This window comes from Vigna unguiculata, chromosome 1 (assembly GCF_004118075.2).
Source record: "Vigna unguiculata cultivar IT97K-499-35 chromosome 1, ASM411807v1, whole genome shotgun sequence".
Taxonomy (NCBI): domain Eukaryota; kingdom Viridiplantae; phylum Streptophyta; class Magnoliopsida; order Fabales; family Fabaceae; genus Vigna; species Vigna unguiculata.
Genome location: NC_040279.1, coordinates 11026591 through 11048198, shown reverse-complemented (window position 1 = coordinate 11048198; position 21608 = coordinate 11026591). Strand labels below are relative to the sequence as shown.

Genomic DNA, 21608 nt, shown 5'->3' with positions numbered 1-21608 from the left:
GCTGGCGGGCCGACCCGCCAGTTTTTTCTCATCTGTATAATTTGTGGTCCAATCAGATTTTAATTTTTTTCATTTCAAATTTAGTTGACTGAATAATGTCCCAATTTTATATTACCAAAAGAAATTCTCCTGCAATTAAGAATACAACAACAATGATCTATTAAACAAGAAAATTATCACAACACAAACAGCCCTGCAATGGAACCAGAACGCTACGAAGTTGAAATAGAACCAGAACGCCGTGGGTGGAGGAGAAGTGAGCGCAGAGAAGAGTCGAGAAGAAGAGACGCAATCACAGAGTGTGTGAGGTGTCTCGGCGCAGAGTGTGTGTGAGGGAGGGATACTGAAAAAATGTGCACGTGCTGTTTTTTTTATTAAGTGATACAGCCCGCGGGCCGGCCCGTTTTGGCCCGCGGGTTGGCCCGACGGGCCAGCAGGCTTGACGGGCCGGGCTGTCATGGGTTGACGGGCTGAATTTCTGGACCCGGCCCATGTATTTACTGACGGGCTAGCGGGCCGGCCCGTCGGACCCGGCCCATTTTGCCATCCCTAATCCCGGTAGGATATTAATTAAATTAAATAGAAGCAAACAAATTATTGAAATAAATATCTTGTTTATTATCAAACCATTTCCCAAATAAAACACGGGATATTTTAACACTTTAAAAAAACTATAAACCGCCATAAATAGTCAAAATACCACTAATTCACTTTTACAATTTAGAAGTCCAAGGCAGTAAAAGCAGTAATTAAATTACATGAAAATTAAATAAAAAGTCTTTATAAAATTCCCATGTACTATGCGCCCACTCTCCATCCCTAAGCATCTTTTGGCTCACCTGTAACATCATCTGCTCGCCACATCATAAATATTTATCTATCTATAATAGATACCCAATTTCTCACACACAGAACCATTATGAGTTCAAGCATGCACTCTAAATCTTGAGACTTTTTGTGCTTCCATAACCCTCCTAGCTCGTGGTCCAACCTACAAGCCTATCTCGCCCATAGTCCTACTTCACGGACTCCTTCGCCCGTCATCCGAACTCCTTGCTCGGACCCGGATCCGCATACCCGCTATTCCTACTATGAACTCCCTCGCTCATAGCATTCTCAAGTTTGAGCATGAAGTCAACTCCCTTGCTCACTCATCCCAATGAGAGTACCTCCGGTGAACTAAGTCGTTCATGTTCCGCATGCGGTCCAACCATCACAAACTCCTAGCTCGCTACTCAAGCCAAGCACACCCTAGATTCTATGGACTTAGTCCTTCAAGCCCAACATCACAAAACACATGCATAAAATTCACGTAATTGTGGAAATATAAAACAATCAGCTCAAACAGTACACAAAAACATGAAATTTCATTGTTCTCGCTTAGGCTAGAAACCTTCGCTCAAGCGAGTATATCTGTCTCGCTCAAGCTAGACCCCCTCGCCTGAGCGAGCGTGATATAGTGGCTCTCCACGAGCTCTCGCTTAGGCGAGACCTTCTCGTCTGAGTGAGACCCTCATTTGCCCAAACATACAATCCCTCGCCTAGACGAGGATTCAAAAGGAAAACATGACATGTTTCATCTCGACCTCGCTTAGGCGAGCCATTCTCGCCTGAGCGAGTTAACGTGACGCTCAACACCAAAATGGTTGCCTGAGCGACATTCGTGAACAAAAACCCATGATGAGTTTCTATGATTTTTGCTTAGGTAAGAGTAACTCGCTTGAGCGAAAATTGTAGAGGTTCTCCCCTATTCTCGCATGAAATCAACCAAAGTAATACCAAAACATAACCTAATCAGTATCATGCATTCCATATCAATAAGCAACTCACAGGAATATGGTTTATATCCATATGAACCACCAAAACTCGAGGTTTAATCAACAATAACCATTCAATTACCAAAACCCTCATCCTAATCATATGAGACATAAAAGGCCTTTGCAGACAACATCACACAAACCAATTTTCAATCTCATCACACATAACACGAAATTCTCAACACACATGAACCAAATTGAGAAGAGCAAAAACGTAAAAATCACAACCCATTTAATTTACAGACACATGGAAAACTTCCCCTAACCTGGAATCCTTGCTTAAGATTGGGGAAAATGAATGTTCCTTTGCTCACCAATGCTTTGCCTCAAACTTTCTCCCAATTCAGCCTCTTGTGCACCCAAAACTCACCACTCACTCTCTAATTTCGTTCTCCTCTCAAAAGTCAAATAACAGCACTGCAAAAACCCTTCTTCTCACCTAAAATTAGCCTTTTCTATGTGTCTTAATGATGAGTTTAAGTGCTGAAACGAAAATAATCATAATGATAGTTTTATTTTCTATTCAAGGACCATTATTTAGTGGTTTTTAAGCCCTTTCTGCTAGGGTTTTCTCAGCCCTTTCACCTTCAAGCCAAAGCTAATTCTAACAAAAAAAATAAGGTTTAATTCATGTCTATCAAGATTTGAACTTGTGACCATACCAATGCCAATTCAATACACCACCACTCAACCTACTCATATTTCGTGATAATTATTACAATCCTATGATTATACTATCTCTCAACAGGCTCAACCACAAGTCCTCTCACACAACCAAGTACTCTCAACCACTTGAGCTAGTACTTTTCCACATCATACCATTTAACATTTAATGTCATTAAGGTTTCTACTACCCGCATTTATTAATTAATTAAGTATTTAATTAATTAAATTCCACGAGTCTTATATCCCCCCACCTAAAAAGAATTTTCGTCCTCGAAAATAGAACTTACCAGGGAACAAGTGAGGATAAGACTTCCTCATGAGATTCTCCATCTCCCACGTCATCTCTTGTGTCGTCTCATCGCAAACCATTTCCAGTACGCGAACCGGTCTGACTGACATGGTTAGATCCTCCCGTACTTGCACTTCATCTACTTCTAACACGTGATCTGGGCTTGCAATGCATTTCCTCAACTACAATACATGAAATACATTATGCAAGTTTTCCAGGTGAGGTGGTAAGGCAATTTCATATGCCGTTGTTCCAATCCTTCGTGTAATCTGATAAGGTCCTATAAATCTCGGAGTCAACTTCCTTGATTTAAGAACTCTTTTGATACCCGTGGTTGGGGTAACTCGGAGAAATACATGATCTCCTTCATCAAACTCCAATGGTTGTCTTCTCTTATAAGCATAAGACTTCTGCCTACTATAGGTGGCTCGCATCCGATCCTGGATCAATTTGACTTTACTAGTCGTTTGTTGCAGGAACTCAGGGCCAAGTACAAAAGCCTCACCATCCTGATACTAGCATAATGGAGTTCTACACCTTCCATAAAATGCTTTATATGGCGCCATGCTAATACTAGACTGGTAATTATTATTATATGTGAACTCCACCAAGGGTAACACATCATTCTAGTTTCCCAAGTGGTCTAGCACACATGACCGCAATAAATCCTCTAAAGATTGAATACTCCGCTCAGATTGACCATCCGTTTGAGGGTGATAAGTTGAGCTCATTCTTAGTTGTGTACCCAATGCCGCTTGCAATGATTGCCATAACTATGAGGTGAATCTAGGATCTCGGTCTGACACTATGTCCTCAGGTACCCCATGTAACCTCACCACTTCTCGCATATATAATTCTGCTAACTTGTCCATCGACCACTTCTGATTCATAGGAAGGAAAGGTGCACACTTTGTCAGTTTATCTACTATCACCCAAACTGAATCATGACCCTTCGACGATCTCGACAGATGTGTCACAAAATCCATCGAAATATTGTCCCACTTCCATCTAGGTACGTCAAGTGGTTGTAGTGTACCACCCGGTCTTTGATGTTCAATTTTGGCCTTTTGGCATACCAAACATTGAGCAACAAAGTCAGCCACATTTGTCTTCATTTCATTCCACCAAAAAGACTCCTTCAGATCTTTATACATCTTAGTCATACCTAGATATATGCTAAGATGACTCTTATGGCTCTCCTTCAGAATCTGCCTCCTAAATCTTAGTCCTCCAAGTACGCACACTCTACATTTAAAACGCAGAATGCCATCCGTCCCCTTATGATAATCTTTCCCTTTCTTTGTACCAGCCACCCCACAAACTATTGTAACTCCATGTCACTTTCCTGTGCCACTTTGATTTCTTCCAGGAATTCATCAGTGACCTTTAATAAACTACACTAAATGAATTCTTGTCCTGACTGCATTCTGAGATCCAAGTCTCAAAACTTCTCAAGTAACTCCAACTATTTCAACATCATGCACGACATGTGTACTTTCTTCCTGCTCAAGGCGTCAGCTACAACATTTGCCTTGCTTGGATGATAGAGCAACTCGAAGTCGTAATCCTTCAAATACTCCATCCATCTTCTTTGTCTCATATTAAGTTTTTTCTGGTCGAACAAGTACTTCAGGCTTTTATGGTCACTGAATACCTGAAACTGGGAGCCGTACAGATAATGTCTCCACGACTTAAGAGCAAACACGATAGATGCTAACTCAAAATCGTGAGTCGGATAGTTCTTCTCATGTACCTTCAATTGCCGAGAAGCATAAGTCACTAGCATCCTCTCTTGCATCAATACACACCCCAATCTTTGGTATGAGGCATCACAGTACACCTCAAATTTCTTAGCAGTGTCTGGAATCATAAGTAATGGGGCGGTAGTCAAACACCTCTTCATATTCTCAAAACATTTTTCACACCTATCAGTCCAAGAGAACGACTGATCTTTTTGGGTAAGTTGTGTTAGTGGACTCACTTTCTTTGAAAATCCTTCCACAAACCTTTTGTAGTAACTCGCCAGACCCAAGAAACTCCTTACCTCAGTCACGGTCTTATGTCGTTCCCACTTCAGCACAATGTCTATTTTAGCCGAATCCACTACAATGCCTTTGGCTAAGATTACATGTCCGAGAAATTGCACTTCTTCTAGCAAAAACTCGCACTTAGACAGTTTCCCATACAGCTTATGCTCCCTGAGTATCTCCAGTACCACTTTCCGATGATCAACATGTTCTTTCTGATTCCTCTAGATAACCGATGAAGAATCCTATTTTGAAAAAGTAGTGGAATTGAGCTATTTTCTATTACTGTGTTTACAATCTTTTATTTGTGTGACATTCATTCTTTGCATATCAAAACCCCATATTTTTATAGTTACTAGTTTTAATTACATTTTTATAAGAATCAAATATTTGAAATCAATTTCGTATTCATTGAGAGACGACTTAGGGTTATCCTAACCCTAACTACATCCCAACAGTTGGGGGTATATACAAGCGTTGAGGGTGCTATGTCGATCTTTGTGCTTGAATCCTTCTCCACAATGTTTCTCATATTTTTACGACACACGTCCAAAACATCCAGCTACTTGGTTGTCTCTGGTCAGTCGCCCAAGCATAAGTATTATGGATGCTTTTACTCAATCATTCAAGCATTTTAAAGACGAATTTTTTAAAGTTATTGTGAAGGAGTCGGGTCGTGCATTCTTCTATAATGAGGATAGGAGTACTAAGTTCCAATTCATCTAGACAAATAATCCTGGTCGTTATAAAGGGATGAACAAGAGGGACCTATCTGCGGAGGATAGACTATTAGTAGAAGTGTTAGGGCGTTTTCGCGATAAGTTGCCCACTAAGGGCTTAGTTAGAATTTTTTTTGTCAATACATCCACTTGTTGATTTAGAAAGTATCATTTTTTTTTCTGTTATGTTAGGTGTAAAAGAGATAACAAAGTGTGTTTGTTTTGTAGGACATATGGCTCAACTGGGGAAAAAATTTAAAAAGAATTAAAAAATTTTAAAAATTTAAAAAATCAATGAAATGACACATGGCAATCACTGTTCATGAGCGTTAATAATTTAAATGGTGTTAGCAAAAAATGACCAAATTAAACAAAATTGATGAAAATTGGGACCTATTTGAGCACAAAAACAAAATTATGATTGATTTGACAAATCTTGACGAAAATTGGGAGAAAAAAGTTATTTTAACCAAATAAAATCTTGAAACTATATATAAGGTCTCTTCAATTTATGGAAGACGTTAAATCAACTAGAACATCAAGGACCTTTCCAAGAAGGCATATGAATCTTCAAAGTTTGTTCGGATAAGAGATTTTAAAAACATCCATGAAAATATCTTCAAAGTTTGTTCGGATAAGAGATTTTAAAAAAGGTAATTATTTATTTTAGAAAATTTGAAATATTTTATGTTAAAATATGTTGTTTGATTATGAATTTTGAAAGAAATTTATATTATTATTAGAGTAATTGGATTATTTAAAATTAAATAATTTAGAATTTCATTTATAAAGTAATATTTAAAAAAATTTCATATTCTCAAATTTATATCTTGGTTGACTTGGGTCCAAATTAATTTGACTTGGGTCTGAATTGATTTGACTTGATAAGGTCCTGGTAGACTCAATTGGACCTCATTTGAGATCACCTCAACTTAGTTTGACATGATTACGATCCAACACGAGCTTAACTCAACTTGGTGAAACCTAGCCCAATTTATCTCAATTTCATTCAGAATTAACTCGACCTGGACCCAACCCGAATTAGACTCAACCGAACTTTACTTGACATGGTTCTAGTCCAACTCAACTAAATGTGATCTTGTCTCGACTTAGCTTGACTTATACTCAGATCAACTTGGGCTCGAACTAACTTGGCTCAAATGGACTAAGTTCAACCTAGATGATGGACGACTCAACTTGATTAGGCTAGGCCAGACCTGGCCTTAATCAAACTAGTACCCATTTGAGTCTAGTCCAACTTGACTAAACGTAGGTCAGTCTCGACTTGGATGAATCTGAAGTTGTTCCAACTGAGATCGACTAGGTTCGGGCCAACTCGACTTAGTCATCGTCGAGCCTACAGCTCAAGCTTGGCCTAGACTAACTTAACTTGATTCAAACTCATGCTGATTTGGCTTGACTTTGATTAGGGCTAACTTAGTCTGACCTTACATGAGTCCAATTAGGTGCTATCTTACATGGATCTAATTTGATCTAGCAAAGTAATTTCATTTAACATAAATTGAGAAAAAAAAATCAAATATGAAATTAAAAAATCTTAAAGAAATTTGACAAAAATATAATACCAATCAAGATCAACTATAAAATATTATAAATATTAATATTTTAATTTTTAATAATTATTTGTTATTTCAATAGTTTTTTGAATTTGGTTATAATTAAAATATTTTATCAAAACAGAAAAATGAAAATTCACTTAATTTGAATTGTGATATCCAAACACATTTAAAAAAAAAACAGATTAAAATAAAATCAATTCAAATTTAATTTACTTTTATATGTCAAAAGTTGTGAAATTTTCTAACCAAACTTAAAGTCAACTCTTTATATTCACACGTCATTTCTTTTTTATTTTTTTCAAAAATAAAAAATAGAGTACATGAGCCTTTTTCTTATTTCGGGGAATTAAAAAATCAACCTGATGCACACAAAAATTTATTAGTTTTAACTTAAGAAAAAAAAGAAAACTAGTTCATTATTGCCTAACAAATTTATATGCATAAGCATTATCATCGTCACAAATTAAAATTTCCAATTCCTCACTGCTCACAACCATCACTAATTCATCATCAGCCAACTACACACAAAAACCTTTTTCCATTTTTGTCTCTCCTTATACACCTAATCCGAAGAAAAATATCATACCCCTTTTAATGTTGTGGGAACCGAACAGCTGGCATGCAAATACAAACAAGCATAAACTTTGCTCTCAGTCAATAATACGTAACACATGTTTGTGAACCCTAAAATACAGTACAATAGATAACCAACCAACCAAATTAAAGTCTCCTTTTTCAATTGCATGGTCTCAATAATGCCACCAACAATCATTCAACTCAAACTTCATCACCACTCCAATTTCTCTTGAGCTTAGGTCCTGTGGGTCCTTCCTCTCCAAACAACTCATTTGGCAAAATCCTTTGAAGAGAATCCAATGCAGGGAACACCTTCTCCAACTTATCTAACTCCTTTGCAGTGTCATAGGAAATTTTTGGACCCCATTGCCTCAAATAGTTCAGCCAAGGTGGTTCTACAATTGCTGACCCCAAATACTCACCAGCAACAATTTCAAACCCTGATCCCAGGTCAACCACCTTGTCACTCTTTGCAGACTCATTCTTCAATCCAGCACCATCAAGGCCTTGCATCACAACTCCTTCTTTTGCATAAATGGCATGCCCATTCAAGGAGGAATAAATCACTGGTTTGTTTCCACTTTGGAACTCAAGCTGAGGGGCCTCAACCCATTCACCACTGCTATGTTGTGACACATAAACCTTTTTCAGTTCTCCATTGAAATTGCTTACCCTTAGTGTCACATGCTCCCAGTCCCCAATATGTTCTCCTATCACCCCAAGTGGAATATCTATGAGCCCTACTTTGGCTGTTCCAGGACCATTGAATGGGTAGAAAACCCACATGGCAAGGTCAGTGAATGTTCCTCCAAACATGGGTTTTGCATTGACATAGGCTTGGAAACTCTTGAAATCCCCTTTCTTCACCCTCTCCTTGTTGGCTTTGTCTGCAGGAAGGTCCAACCAATACTCACCATCATTGCTTCCACCCTGAGGAAGGTTAGAGCCTGTTGGGTCTATTGCCACAGGTTTTGACTCTTCCCCTTTCTTGAAAAGCAATGCCCCATTGCTAAAATACCACTTAACAGAAGCAGGTTGGAACTTTTCTTTAGGATGCAAGTACATAAAAGGAGAGTAAGCTTGGAGTAGTGCCTTGATTTGGGTTAAGTTTGGCATGGAGGAGAATTCCATGTTGGGGTTCTTCAAACAAGCAATAGGGAGTGAGGAAGGAGTTTCACCATTGTGTGCAAAAAAGGTTCCAACAACAACACCAGGAGCTTCAATGCCTCTATTGCTTGGCCTTACTTCATGAACACCAAAACCTTTCCCATCATTGCTCTTGTCTGGTCCCCAGATCCATGAGTTTATCTCACACTGCTCTGTGAGATCTGTCCTCACACACCTGATTTTGTCAAGTGAAGGCTTCTCAGATGTGGTGGTGACAACATGGCCCAAGGCTTTGTAGCCATCAGGTGCTGTTGGTAGCCAAACATATCCATCTTTGTCTTGTTTGATCTTTTTTGATTTGCTGCTCCACACCAGTGTGTAATCAACTGGTTTCTTCAAAGCTTCATTGCTACCTGAAGATGGTTCATCTTTTGCCACCAGAACTGATCCAAAAAGAGGCTTGTTGTTGGGTTGGCTGTAGTGGCCTAAGATGAAGAACCCTTCTGGTATTCCTGCTGGCTCAAAGAAAGTTGCTCCTGCATCACCAGGCCCACCTTCTAAGGTTGTCCAAACCCTGTTGAACGTTGAAATTTGAAACAACTTAAGACCTCCTATAGTTATAGTTCCAGTAGCAAATCCACCACCATCACCACCACCTAAAGTTGCAATTCAAAATCCAATAAGAAACATGTATGCAATCAACAGAAGTAATAAATAACAATCTTGCAGCAAAAAGGAGAGCGAAAAACACCTTGTGGCCAAAGTGGTAGATTTGCAGGAAGCTTAAAAGTTGTATCGATGGGAAGAGCTTTATTTGAAGAGTTCCCCATTGTTGAGTTTTTCTAGGATGATAGAGGATTGAGCAATGTTTGTGTGATAATAAATGATTGGTTCTCATATATAGCGAAATTATAGTAGGTATATTCCTCTCGTGGCCAATTTGATATATAGTATAAAATTGAACCATAAACGTGCAAGTTTTTTTTAACGTGTTGTAGTATTGTACCAATTATTTCAAAATATGTGTTCACATACGAAACTTCTTATTGCATAAATGTTATCCTCAAGAGGTAACTTGCTCAAAGGGCTTGTGTGAATGAGTGTGTTTCTTCGAACTATTTAAGTGCTAATTGCTGATAATAAAATTTTCCACGTTTATTATTAGATAAACCTTGCAAAGCTAGCTATCTGGCAGACATTTTTGACTAAAGAAAGAAATCTTATAAAAAAAAACAAAAAAAGCAATAACTGAATAGTTGAACCTGTCAAGTGCACATTGTGTCAGACAGGTGTAGTTTAAATTGTATAGTATTTTTTATTCAAAATTCTACAACCATGAGATCGTGAAAACATACTGATTATCGAATATAATCACAAAATCATATGAATCAATATTTTTTGTGTGCTTTTCATTTTACGGATTCGACTTTTTAGTTGAATGGAGTTCATTTACAATAAAACCTAAATTCAATTAATAATTAATGCTACTAAAAACTTAGTTATTATGTCTCTTTTTGGTCCCACTACCTACTCTCTTTATCATGTGAAAGAAGTTTTAATTAAAATCTCAAACCTAGCTAAAAGTTAAAGAAATTAAAAGTTCACTTTTTTGTTCTGAGTGCTTTCTGTTACATTAGTTCACTACTTTTGTTGGATGAATGTATTTTAATAAAAATAAATTTCAATTAAGACAAACATAATGCATCTCTTCACATAATGATATACACAGACAAAAAAAATGATTTTATTTTAATTATTTATGTTATAATATTGTTTTTATAAAAAATAAAATTTATGATCTCACAATTTACTATTTTTAATCAAACCATTCCTGATCTTAATCATAATTTCAAGTTTAATTTCCTATACGTCAACTACCAAAGTATTAATATGTAGTTAGGTACATATGTCTTAACATGTTTCTTGTTAAGTATTTAAAATGTATTTTAATCTCAATAACATATCTAGCCCAAAATGTCAATGCCAAATATTAAAATCACAACAAACATCCATATGTGTTTTTTAATCACAACAACCAAATATTAATTCAAATACGGGGAACATAAGATCTCTTATACAACGTATTTAGTAATTTGAAATTATCATCGTGTTGTTCTACGCATACATAAGTTTTAGTGAAAATGGTGATTTAAGTTGTAGTCAATTATCCTTTAACTAACATGGAAATGATGGAATGTAGCCCATGTCTATACGTTATATATTGAAAAACAAATACTAGAAAGTCAATAGAGGATAAGCTTTGTGTTAAATTTATTTGTATACCAGTGTATTTTGAAAATAATTTAAATATCTATCAATTAGTTGGTAACTAATTTAAGAAATTGTTTAACCGTTTGATTATTGCTAATTAAAGCTATATGATCATTTGCATTGTCGTCCATAACTCTACTCATGGATCAGAGATTCCACCTAATTAAGATCTCAACAAAAAATGTTATTTAGTACGCATTGGGTCTTAGTAAAGAGCTCCCTAGGCCACATATATTCATAGTTTCTATATGAAGTCAAACTATTTCAAATTCAATAAAATTGAGATTAACATCATTAATACAACAACTTTAAATCTCACATCAAAGGGAATACGATGAATGTAAGTGTGATTTGCAGCTCTAAAACAGTGAGAGTCATGCAATAATACAAATAAAAACAACAAATGACTTGGAGACGATTAGAAAACAACACGAATCCAAGCTCAAAATTCTCCAAGAAAAAATTCAAACATTGGTAAAAAAAAAAAAGACAGAGAAATCCACCAACTAGTACTCAGTCATGATCTTGTTCAATCCACACACGAGGCACGTCTAAATGGGCATAAACCAATTCTCAACGCAATGTTCAACATTCACAACATCTTCATCAAATTGAGCATTTCACGAAGCAAAAGATATTACAATAATCTATAATTACAAGAGCATTAGGTTAGGCACATAAAAAGTTACTTTCAAGTACATATGATAGTTGTAACTTCCTTCATATATGACTTTCCAATGTATATATATATATATATATATATATATATATATATATATATATATATATATATATATATATATATATGATTGTAACTAGTTTGCATGTCCTTGTAAGTGCATGGAACAAAATTGAAGTTATTCAAGTGACACATGAACAGTTTGTAACATATCATTTTCAAACATATGTGAAGTTTGTAATTGCTGACATCTCTTCTTAAATATATGATAATTTTTTTTATTTAAAAGATAACTATATTATACTTGAGTTTAGATAAAATGGAAATATAAAATTAAAGAGAAGCTTATACATATGTCATTTATCCTTGGCTAACATAGTTAATGTAATCACTATTATTTTATTATAAAACATAGGTGTAACATTAAGAACATAATTATATATATGTCTATATATTACAATGTTACACAAAACAATGTACAATAACTTTATATATTTTACAATACTTTTTATATTCCATAGTTTACATCATATATTTTACATTCTACATTTCTCTAACATTAGTAAGAGAAGGAATGCTATTTATTTATTTTTTCTTCTTACTCGGATACATAGTAATAGGCTTCGGTCGTTAAGAGGAAATAAGTTAATCGAAGGGTTAATATGAACCATGGGTGGCATAAAGAAGGTGACCACTCTAGGTCCCTTGTATGAAGATGGGTATGTATGGAGTTGTCACAAAAGTGAAGATTGAACTTCATGTTCCTTGAAGGTCATCGAGTTGTTAACCACATTTGTTTGCCAAATATTTCCTGGGAAAGTGGATACAATATCTGCAGTGAAAGAATTGACATGTTTGACATATCCATCTAATTAAAGTGAGATTTTCAAATTTTATTTTTCATATACAAACAATAAAACGGAGAAGTGAGATCTCCGAATTTTGTTATTCATACACAAATAATAAAACAAAAAAAGTGAGACAAATATCATGTAGAATTACAATTTATTAAAATAAGATAAAAAAGAAAGATAAATTCTTTATAATCCACCAAACTTATCTTCATATTTTATAAAGATTTCAATTAATTTTGTAGTGACTAGTCAAGATAAATGAGTTTCACTATGGCTAACCGAATAACCTAAGAATATCTTATCTTGAGTAAAACATACTCATTTAAATCATGAAGGTTATAACTCCAGCTACAATAATCCAATATATATTTATCCTAAACTTTATTATTGCCATAAGCAAATAAAATAATAAATATTTGAAATCAAACAATATAATTATTAAATAAATAACAGTGTGTAATTGGACATAAATATAATTAAATAAACAGTGCATGACTGAAGTTAAATATAAATTAAATAAATATGATCAGTACGTGAAGTTAAATATAAATTAAATAAATATGATTAATGCGTGACTCACTACAAGAAAAAATATTTTTAGCGGAGGTTTATTTTTACATTACCCAGGGTTCAAACCTCTACTAAGTTCTTTACCCGGGGTTTCGATTTCTCCCGCTAAACCATCCCTGGAGAATGTGTTAGCCGAGGTTTTTACGAACCCCAGGAAGCACCAATCAATAACGGAGGTTTTTTATCCTCTTGTATTTAACATAGGTTTTAAAACCTCAGTTAAGTTTTGTGGGTTTAAAACCCCGGTTAATTACTATGAATTTTGAAACCTCCATAAAATATCGTGGATTTTGAAACCTCTATAAAATACTATGGGTTTTAGAATCTCCATAAAATAACATAGGTTTCAGAAACCCCATAAAATACCTTAGGTTTCAAAAACCCCTAAAATACCCTAGGCTTCAAAACCTCCGTAAAATACTATAGGTTTCAAAACCTCCGTAAAGTACCATAGATTTTTAAATTATTATTATTATTATATTTTTTTACTCATTTATCATTTATGTATTCATATATATTTTTTCAATCACAATTATTTACATTTATTTTATTTTTTTAATCTATATTTAATGAAATTATACATAAATAGATATAAACTCATCAAATTGACAAATTATTTATAGATGACTAAATGTATATCAAAGTATAACAAATATATGAATTCAAATTCAAATTCAAGTACAATATTAGTCAGCAAAAACTCTCATGAAGTACTGCAATGGTTCTCAAAACATAAAATGATTCAATTAACTTCCACATTATATTATTCAACTATCACATATGATTTTCCTCATGTCCAGAACTTGTTGTATTAGTTGGCACACTTCCTTGATTAGAAACCTACAATATAAATGTGAATCATAATTACAAATGTAAACTCTGAAAAATAAAAGTTATGTAGTCTTAAACATTACCGGTGTAGGATTGAACATAGTCAACTCAGGAGGGAATTAACCTTGATAATTTTGAGAAAAGAAGTTCATGATTACATCAAGTCTTTTGTCACGTTCTTCATTTCGTTTATTTTGTTCATCCAATTGTGACTTTAATGCAGTGACCTATATTAGAACACAATCTATTGTTAAAATCATAAAAAACACATAAACATTATAAAACACTCAATCTATCAACAAAAAATATACTACATTTCTTACTCCTACTTATAGAAAACAATCCAAAGCAACACAACAACAACATTAATAGTGTCCAATAATATTCAACACGACAACATTTACAACCTTGGCATGACAATCCAAAGCAAACAACATCATATTGCTACACATGACAATCCAAATCAATAACCTGATTTTGCAATTCTGAATAAGAAGGACAAGATGAGGATGTCCCAAAATGAAAATTCCTAGTATATCCAAACACGCGAGAAAGGCAAGGTCCCAATCCCATTCCTCGGACATGATCACAATGTTCTTTACTTCCTAGAACATGAGCTAGTGAATCTTCAATTGATATATCTTGTGAAAGGGAAGATGTATTTGTCTCATATGATTTAATTTTTTCCTACAAATAATACAAAATGTTATCAATGAAGGTAACATTCAATTTGATTCAGTATTTGTCTTTAGAAAACTTATACTTACTCCAATCTCTCTTGCTCCATCATTCACAAATTCCCCATTAGCATGTTTATGTGTTGCTATCCAAACTTCTCCCCTACTAACTTTGCGACCAAGCTCTTGCTCCTATAAAACTTAAGAAAATCATGAATCATATATGATATAACAAAAATGATTGATGAATAAAGTTACCATCTCATCCTTCTTTCGTGCAATGCTCTTCGATCCACTTGTGTGAGGAACTGCTTGCTTCTTTCTATTATCCTTATTTTTTTTGGCAATTTCCTAAGCATATATGTAGAAAATTACTAAAAATAAGTGAAGTAACACTTAAAAGAATAGAAAAGATAGTTTTATTACCTTAGTCCTTGAATTTAAACGGTAGTCAACAAAAGAAGCTCATTGGTCTTTATTCATTCCTTCTGGACACATTGTAATAATTTCATCTCTATTACGTGTTCCATCATCTCTTTGTTGCCATAGTTGTTGTCTATACTCACTCCATTTTATGTTAAGTGATTTGAATATATATATATATATATATATATATATATATATATATATATGTCACATGAGCATTAGATTCCACTAGAAACTTAGCTTTCAAAATTATTACAAAACTAGTTTAACAACAATTGACATATAACAAGAATCAAAACATATAAAAGAAATTATAGGTCAATTACTTGAATGGTTTTCTTAAGAATATCTTCTTTCTAATCATTGGGAATCTTCCTCCAACTTTGATAGCTGATTGGAAAGGCATTAACATTTCTTGCAACACGACCTAAAAACATATTCAACAATGCTCCGGTATCATCAATTGGTTGGTTATCACTATTCCATTTCACAAGAATCCTTACTAATAATTTGCTCTTAGTCTATTTGTCAAGTATTACTAATAAATAACTGAAATTTTGCTTTGTCTAATTAAGGGTAGGCTAATAGGGGTATGTTAGTTGACTAGAATAGAAAGTTAGAACAAACTAGTTGCACTGTGACAAGAAAACATGATGTCGTCTCGTGACTACTAAAATACAACAATCTGTGTTTTATTCTTTTAAAGGAGAAATAATTTAATTTTAGACAATGAATTACTTGCAATGTTTTCCCCAGTCACATTTCATCTGCTAAGAGTAACCAATAATTTAAATCTAACTCCATCAAGCATGAGAGTGGGAAATATCAAATTTTCATTATTCACTAGCAAGAAGACTTAAAGCACAAGGTTTTAATACCTCTTTAGAAGATACAATATGCTCTATGGCCTCTTAGATGCTGAACTCTTACAACGCTTCAGATATGTACAATAACATCTGATTTTATAGTTCATGTACCTGTAAAACAGAATTTACCCATATAGCTCACTTTCACTGTGAAAAAACGAGATACACAATTCATCATTGTCACATATACATGCAGACTTATGTAACAGAAGAAGGATATTTATATGTGTAATAAAATGACTTATACTTGAACTTGACTGACTGGCTGTTTTCGCACTTTGGCTGGCTTCTTCCGCTATTGTGGAATTTAGCTTAGATATTGACTTCTAAACCTGGCTCCGGTCATTTTTTATGATATCATCTAGGACTTGCCTCACTGGATTTTTGGAACCTCCTAAATTTTGATGCCATACTTGTTGTCCAATGCTCAATATGTTATTTGTTAACCTGCACAACACAAAAAACAATGGGTAAGTATAGATATGGGCTAAATAATCAAAACCAACTGTGAGCTTTACCTATACTAACCAGTAAAGGCTAAGACCAGAAGGAATTGAGAGAGCAAAGTAACCAATCATTAATGGAAGGAACTTGGTCAAGACTTGAGAACTTTTCATGTTGGGATCAGTAGGCTGAAAATTGGCATGGAAATTACAAATAACTCAGCCACCAACTTAAATACATAGATGCCTTTTAATGTGCAGACACACAAAGTAAATCAACACAAACAGTTTTCTTTAATTCTTGTAGCAGAGGGAAAGGGTTGGGTTACATGACATTGGATGCAAATTTAATCTGGCTGTATAGCCACACTATGGATACAAAATTGACAAAATTAAAACATAGTGTTAAATTACCAAGCAGCTTGAAATGTGTTCCATTTAAAGCTATAATAGAGAATGGCTAAATACCACTCCCTTCAACTCCGTTTCTTTGACATCCTTCACAAAGATGTTCCAAACAAGGGTGTGGTTGATTCATCTACTTCCCATGATGATCAAAGCGAAGAGGCTGAGTTTGTCAAGTGGAACAGATCATTTTTTATTTTGATTCGCCTTCATTGTTTTAGATTATTGTATGATATTTGCCATATTTTTCTTTTGGTTTTTGTTCACATTATTGGTGATTTATTGCAGATTCTAGGTGGATTTAAATGTGAATTATGCTTTAGTGATTTTTTTCTTTACTCTTTCTTCAATCTCTCATTCCCTTCCCTCACCGCACCCATTTCAGTTTTAGCAGATTTGACTTTATCTTCCTAGAATTCAAAACAACATAATTACAATAATCAACTATTTGGATCCTGGAACAAGGGCCAGTGACTTTGGATCAAAAGTTTCTTAGAAACTGACATTAAGAAACTAAGAATTCTTAGTTCCTACCTTAACTGGAAACGGTAAGCTTAAAAGAATGTCAACACCAAAATTTAATTATTTGATACGCTGAATATTTTGAATTTTGTATTTGATAGTTTATTTATATGTGTTTACAGATATAACAAGTAAACAGAATAATGTATAATGCTTCCATTAGGTCCATCTTTAGTAAACCAGACATGCTTTTTATCTATATGTGTTGTAGCATGTTATAACAAACATCACTTACTTATTGCAAGTGAAGTTCTGGCATGTTCCTTTCCATTTTTGTGGTGGCGGACCAACGCCTCCGTCGGTGAAGCTAGTGGAATTAGGCCAAATTCCAGTATCCAGTACTCCAACGATTACGTTACTTTCTTCTTTTGTTCTTTGGACATTTTCGGGGAAGCCAAGAAAGTCCCAGGACCTTGATGTTTGGATACTGTGGATTCTGTTTGGAATAATAGAAACCACCCCGTCCATTCCTGCCAAACATTCCAAATTTTCACAAAAGGTATACATCTATATAGTTATAGATTCACAATCATATTAAAACTACATTTCATTCCTTTTTATTCTTCTTTGGTCAGCCTTGCCACAAATCCATTGAAACTCTTGTAGCTGTGCACCAAAGTATCTACTGCAACTCTGCTACATGGATACCATTTTGAATTTTAATCAAAGTTATTTTAGAAGCGAATAATGAAAACTAGGATCAAGAATTGTGTGATAATATGTGACCTGGTGATGACACTTTGAATCGTAATAGTATGAAGTGACTCTGTGCGTTCCATGCCCTTCGGATGTTCCCCCATGTAGACTATGTAAATCTGTATTAAATTAATTAGAGTACCAACAACATAAATTAAATGCAAAGTGCTGATCAATAAAATTCAAACAAAGCTAAATTTAACCTATCTAGTGATTGGAGTGAATAGCAACGTATATATGATTTATGTAAGCAAACGGGAAAAACGTTAATAATATGTTAGGTCAGATTAGGTTTATGTCTATATGTGATAAGTAGGTAGGTTTTAGTTCTGTAGATCATAATCTATCTTGTGTACATTTTTCGCATTTTTATCTATTTAGTCTAAATGAAAAACAAAATAAAGTCTAAATATGAATAATTGGGATGTTCGAACACAAGATTTAAAAAAGAAAAGGTTGATACTGAGAAAATTTAGTATAGCACAATCAAATGTTTAGTTGTGGTTGAGAAAATTAAATGTGACATTCTCTATTTCAGATTAAAACCGACAAGTATTTAAAAACTTTGTGAAAGCATAGAGTTTAAATTAGAAGGGACCTGAAAAGAGAAGCAAAGCGTTTGGAGGATAAAGTTAGAGAAGCAAAGAGTTTAGTGTAGGATATATAAATTAGAAGGGACACTGAAAAGCAAGTTGCGGACCAATAATCCAAAGCTCTCGTTAACTTGAAAGAAATCCAACATTCCTTTAAGAAAAAAAGTATCACTAGAACTGTTTAAAAAAATCATAATAAGATAAGAACGTAAGAGTAATTTATGGAAAGATATAGCTTCTGAAGTATTGTACACACTTAGAAGATATATATGTTTGCAATAAGAGTAATTTATTGCAGATAAAAAAAAAAGGATTTGGAATATATGTTATTTACCTTTCGATCATCTTTAGAAAATGAGGGAGTAAGTAGCAGAATGCATGTAAGAATTTGGAGGAGATACCACCACTAACCACACGATTGAATCTGATACAGAGAAAAAAAGAGAGGAAAGGTTATATCATTAGTTATGGATGAAAGTGATCCTTAAACTTGAATTTTTGTTCTATTAATGAACTTCTTTACTTTTATTTTTTGTGGAAGCTTCTTAAATTATGAACAACAGTAGATGAAGTATTTAGATATTAAAAACTCCTCACCGCATCTGTTGGGCACTGCTAATTTTGCATTCATATTCTATTAATGAACTTCAACGACTTGCTCTTCTTGGACGCATTTGACCACGACATCTCCACGCTTCCCTTGTCGCTCCCTCTGTCTTCGTCGGTGAACTCCAGCGTGATGCCAATAACAATAGATTTAGGTTTCGAATCTCGACGAAAATGGTCTTCACTCTTATTAGAGATTTAAGTTTCAGGAACAGAGAAAATTTTACTTAAACTATGAAAAAATTACCTGGAGAAAAACAATGAACTTGTGATGAGCCAATAATCGCATATCGTAAGCAAATTTAAGTTGTTGCGATGAACATGTGACGGAGAAAGCATAACATGTGAAAATCACAATAATAATGTGAATCACAGAGAAAGCATACGAGAGGGGAGAGAGAGAGCAAGAAGAGAAAATGAAAGTGCAAACAAAAACCTAAAAGAGAGTGAACCACTGAGATTAAAATTCAAACTTATATGCCAAGAGCGAAAGACTGAGAAAAATGATGTTGCCAAGAGCAAAGGAGAAAGCAAAATGCGTAAGATTGTTGTTAGGAAGTGCGAAAAATATTGTGTCGTGGTCGTGTGAAGTAGTTGAAGAAGAAAGATGGACGTTTGACAGATGTGAGAGGAAGAATGTCTTATAATTTGAAAAATGGATCTTTAGTTTGCTCCAAATTAATTTTATTTATTATAAAATTACTTTCATATTTTTTAAAATAAAAATTATCATAAAAATAAAACACATTTTCTTTAATTTGATAACGACACTTAATTTAATTATTAAAAAATAAATCATAATAAGTATAATTACTTTAGGATAATTTTATATAACAAAATTTATGTGAATTAATTGTGGAAGGCTTTTTTTAAAAGAAAATAATCTACATGTATTTTTTTAATAAATAATTTTTAAGGAACATTACATATATTTTCATAGAAATAAATTGGCAAAAAAAAAATATTAGAAGTAATAATTGTATACATTTTATGGAGTTTGAACTTGGAGTTTGAAAGAAACCTAAACTATTTTCTAGAGGTTTAAAACTAAATCTTTGTAATTTAGCAAAGATTTTAAAACCTATACTACTTTTTAGAGATTTAACACTAAACCTTTGTAATTTAAGGGAGGTTTTAAAAATCTATACTATTTTTTAGAGGTTTAAAATTAAACCTTTGTAATTTAACGGAGGTTTTGAAAACCTACACTATTTTATAGAGGTTTAACACTAAACCTTTGGGATTTAACAGAGATTTTAAAAATCTCAGTTAAGTTAATCCATTACTAAGGTTATATTAACCTTCGCTAAATAACTCCCGTTAAATGCAATTTTTTTTGTAGTGACTGGAGTTAAATATAAATTATATAAATATAATCAGTGTGTGACTCTCAAGATAAATATAAATTAAATAAATACGATCAATATGTAACTGAAGCTAAATATAAATTAGACTGAAGTTAGGAACATCTCACTTACTATAAATATAAGAATAATTATGAACAAATAATAGATAATAACATAAAAAGATAAAATAATAAATGTTTTCTTGATGTTAGCTTGCTTTTCTTTCTCCATCTCTTTCTTTTCTTCCTCTATTTCTCTCTCTTCCGTTACTTGGACTCACTCTAACTTCTCAATCTTATTTTTCTTGACCTACATATTTTATTAGATTGAACTTATCTTTTAATAGATAAATATCTTATCTACATTTATGGTGATTAAGGTATTGTTACCTCATGTTATAAAATGTTATAATAGAATGGTGTCACATGCTACAAATGAACATCATGAAAGCAATAGTGTGCTATTATTATAATTGTTAGTATTTCATATATAATATTATATAATTTATAAAAATAATTTTATAATATTAATATTTCTATTTCTTTTATTTCTAAAATTAATTACTATTATTTTAGAAATTTTATTATTATTATTATTATTATTATTATTCAGTAAGAAGAAAAATTGTCTTTAATCAATTATATAAAATCTTAACCGATTAATACAAACTCAAAACCTTTTTACATGTTTTTAACCTTTCAATTTTTTCTTAATTAATTTTAAAATTGATTGTATGCTAAAGTGAAACTCTTGTCAGTATATAAGACTCTCAAACACATGCAATAAAAACTTTAATACATAATACATCTTCAACGTCAAAATCTTTAAACATCATCACCAAAACAATTTTTCTTAAGGCATGCTTTGTTCTTTAGTCCAACATCTTTAACATGTATTTAGGGTATAATCATCAAGTCAACTTTATAATAATTTGTTAGACCAAAATGTACATGTATCAAAAAAATAATTTCTTTAATTTATGACATCTCAATCCATTTGCTGTACACGGTTTAGTCGTAGTGAAATAATATCAAGAGACAAA

General features: G+C 33.4%; 1 protein-coding gene and 1 long non-coding RNA gene across 28 annotated transcripts; both read right to left on the bottom strand.

Annotated features, from left to right (window-relative positions):
- Nucleotides 1-7488: 7488 nt before the first annotated feature.
- Nucleotides 7489-9679, bottom strand: LOC114162148. Its single transcript, XM_028045940.1, has 2 exons — nt 9533-9679; nt 7489-9437 (listed from the first exon to the last, which is right to left on the bottom strand). The coding sequence occupies exons 1-2, from the start codon at nt 9609-9611 to the stop codon at nt 7876-7878; spliced, it is 1641 nt and encodes a 546-aa protein (XP_027901741.1). The 5' UTR covers nt 9612-9679; the 3' UTR covers nt 7489-7875.
- A 4097-nt stretch (nt 9680-13776) lies between these two features.
- On the bottom strand, nt 13777-19832 carry LOC114175394. 27 transcript variants are annotated; one of them, XR_003602835.1, is made up of 14 exons: nt 19468-19832; nt 19212-19343; nt 18949-19038; nt 18052-18140; nt 17561-17958; nt 16484-16587; nt 16203-16402; nt 15416-16066; nt 15090-15228; nt 14922-15014; nt 14754-14855; nt 14458-14673; nt 14070-14213; nt 13779-13995 (listed from the first exon to the last, which is right to left on the bottom strand). It is a non-coding gene; the product is annotated as an uncharacterized LOC114175394 (long non-coding RNA). The 27 variants fall into 27 exon arrangements; XR_003602833.1 differs by having other exon boundaries at nt 15090-15219; XR_003602841.1 differs by having other exon boundaries at nt 14922-15219; nt 19468-19485; nt 19657-19832.
- Nucleotides 19833-21608: the final 1776 nt, after the last annotated feature.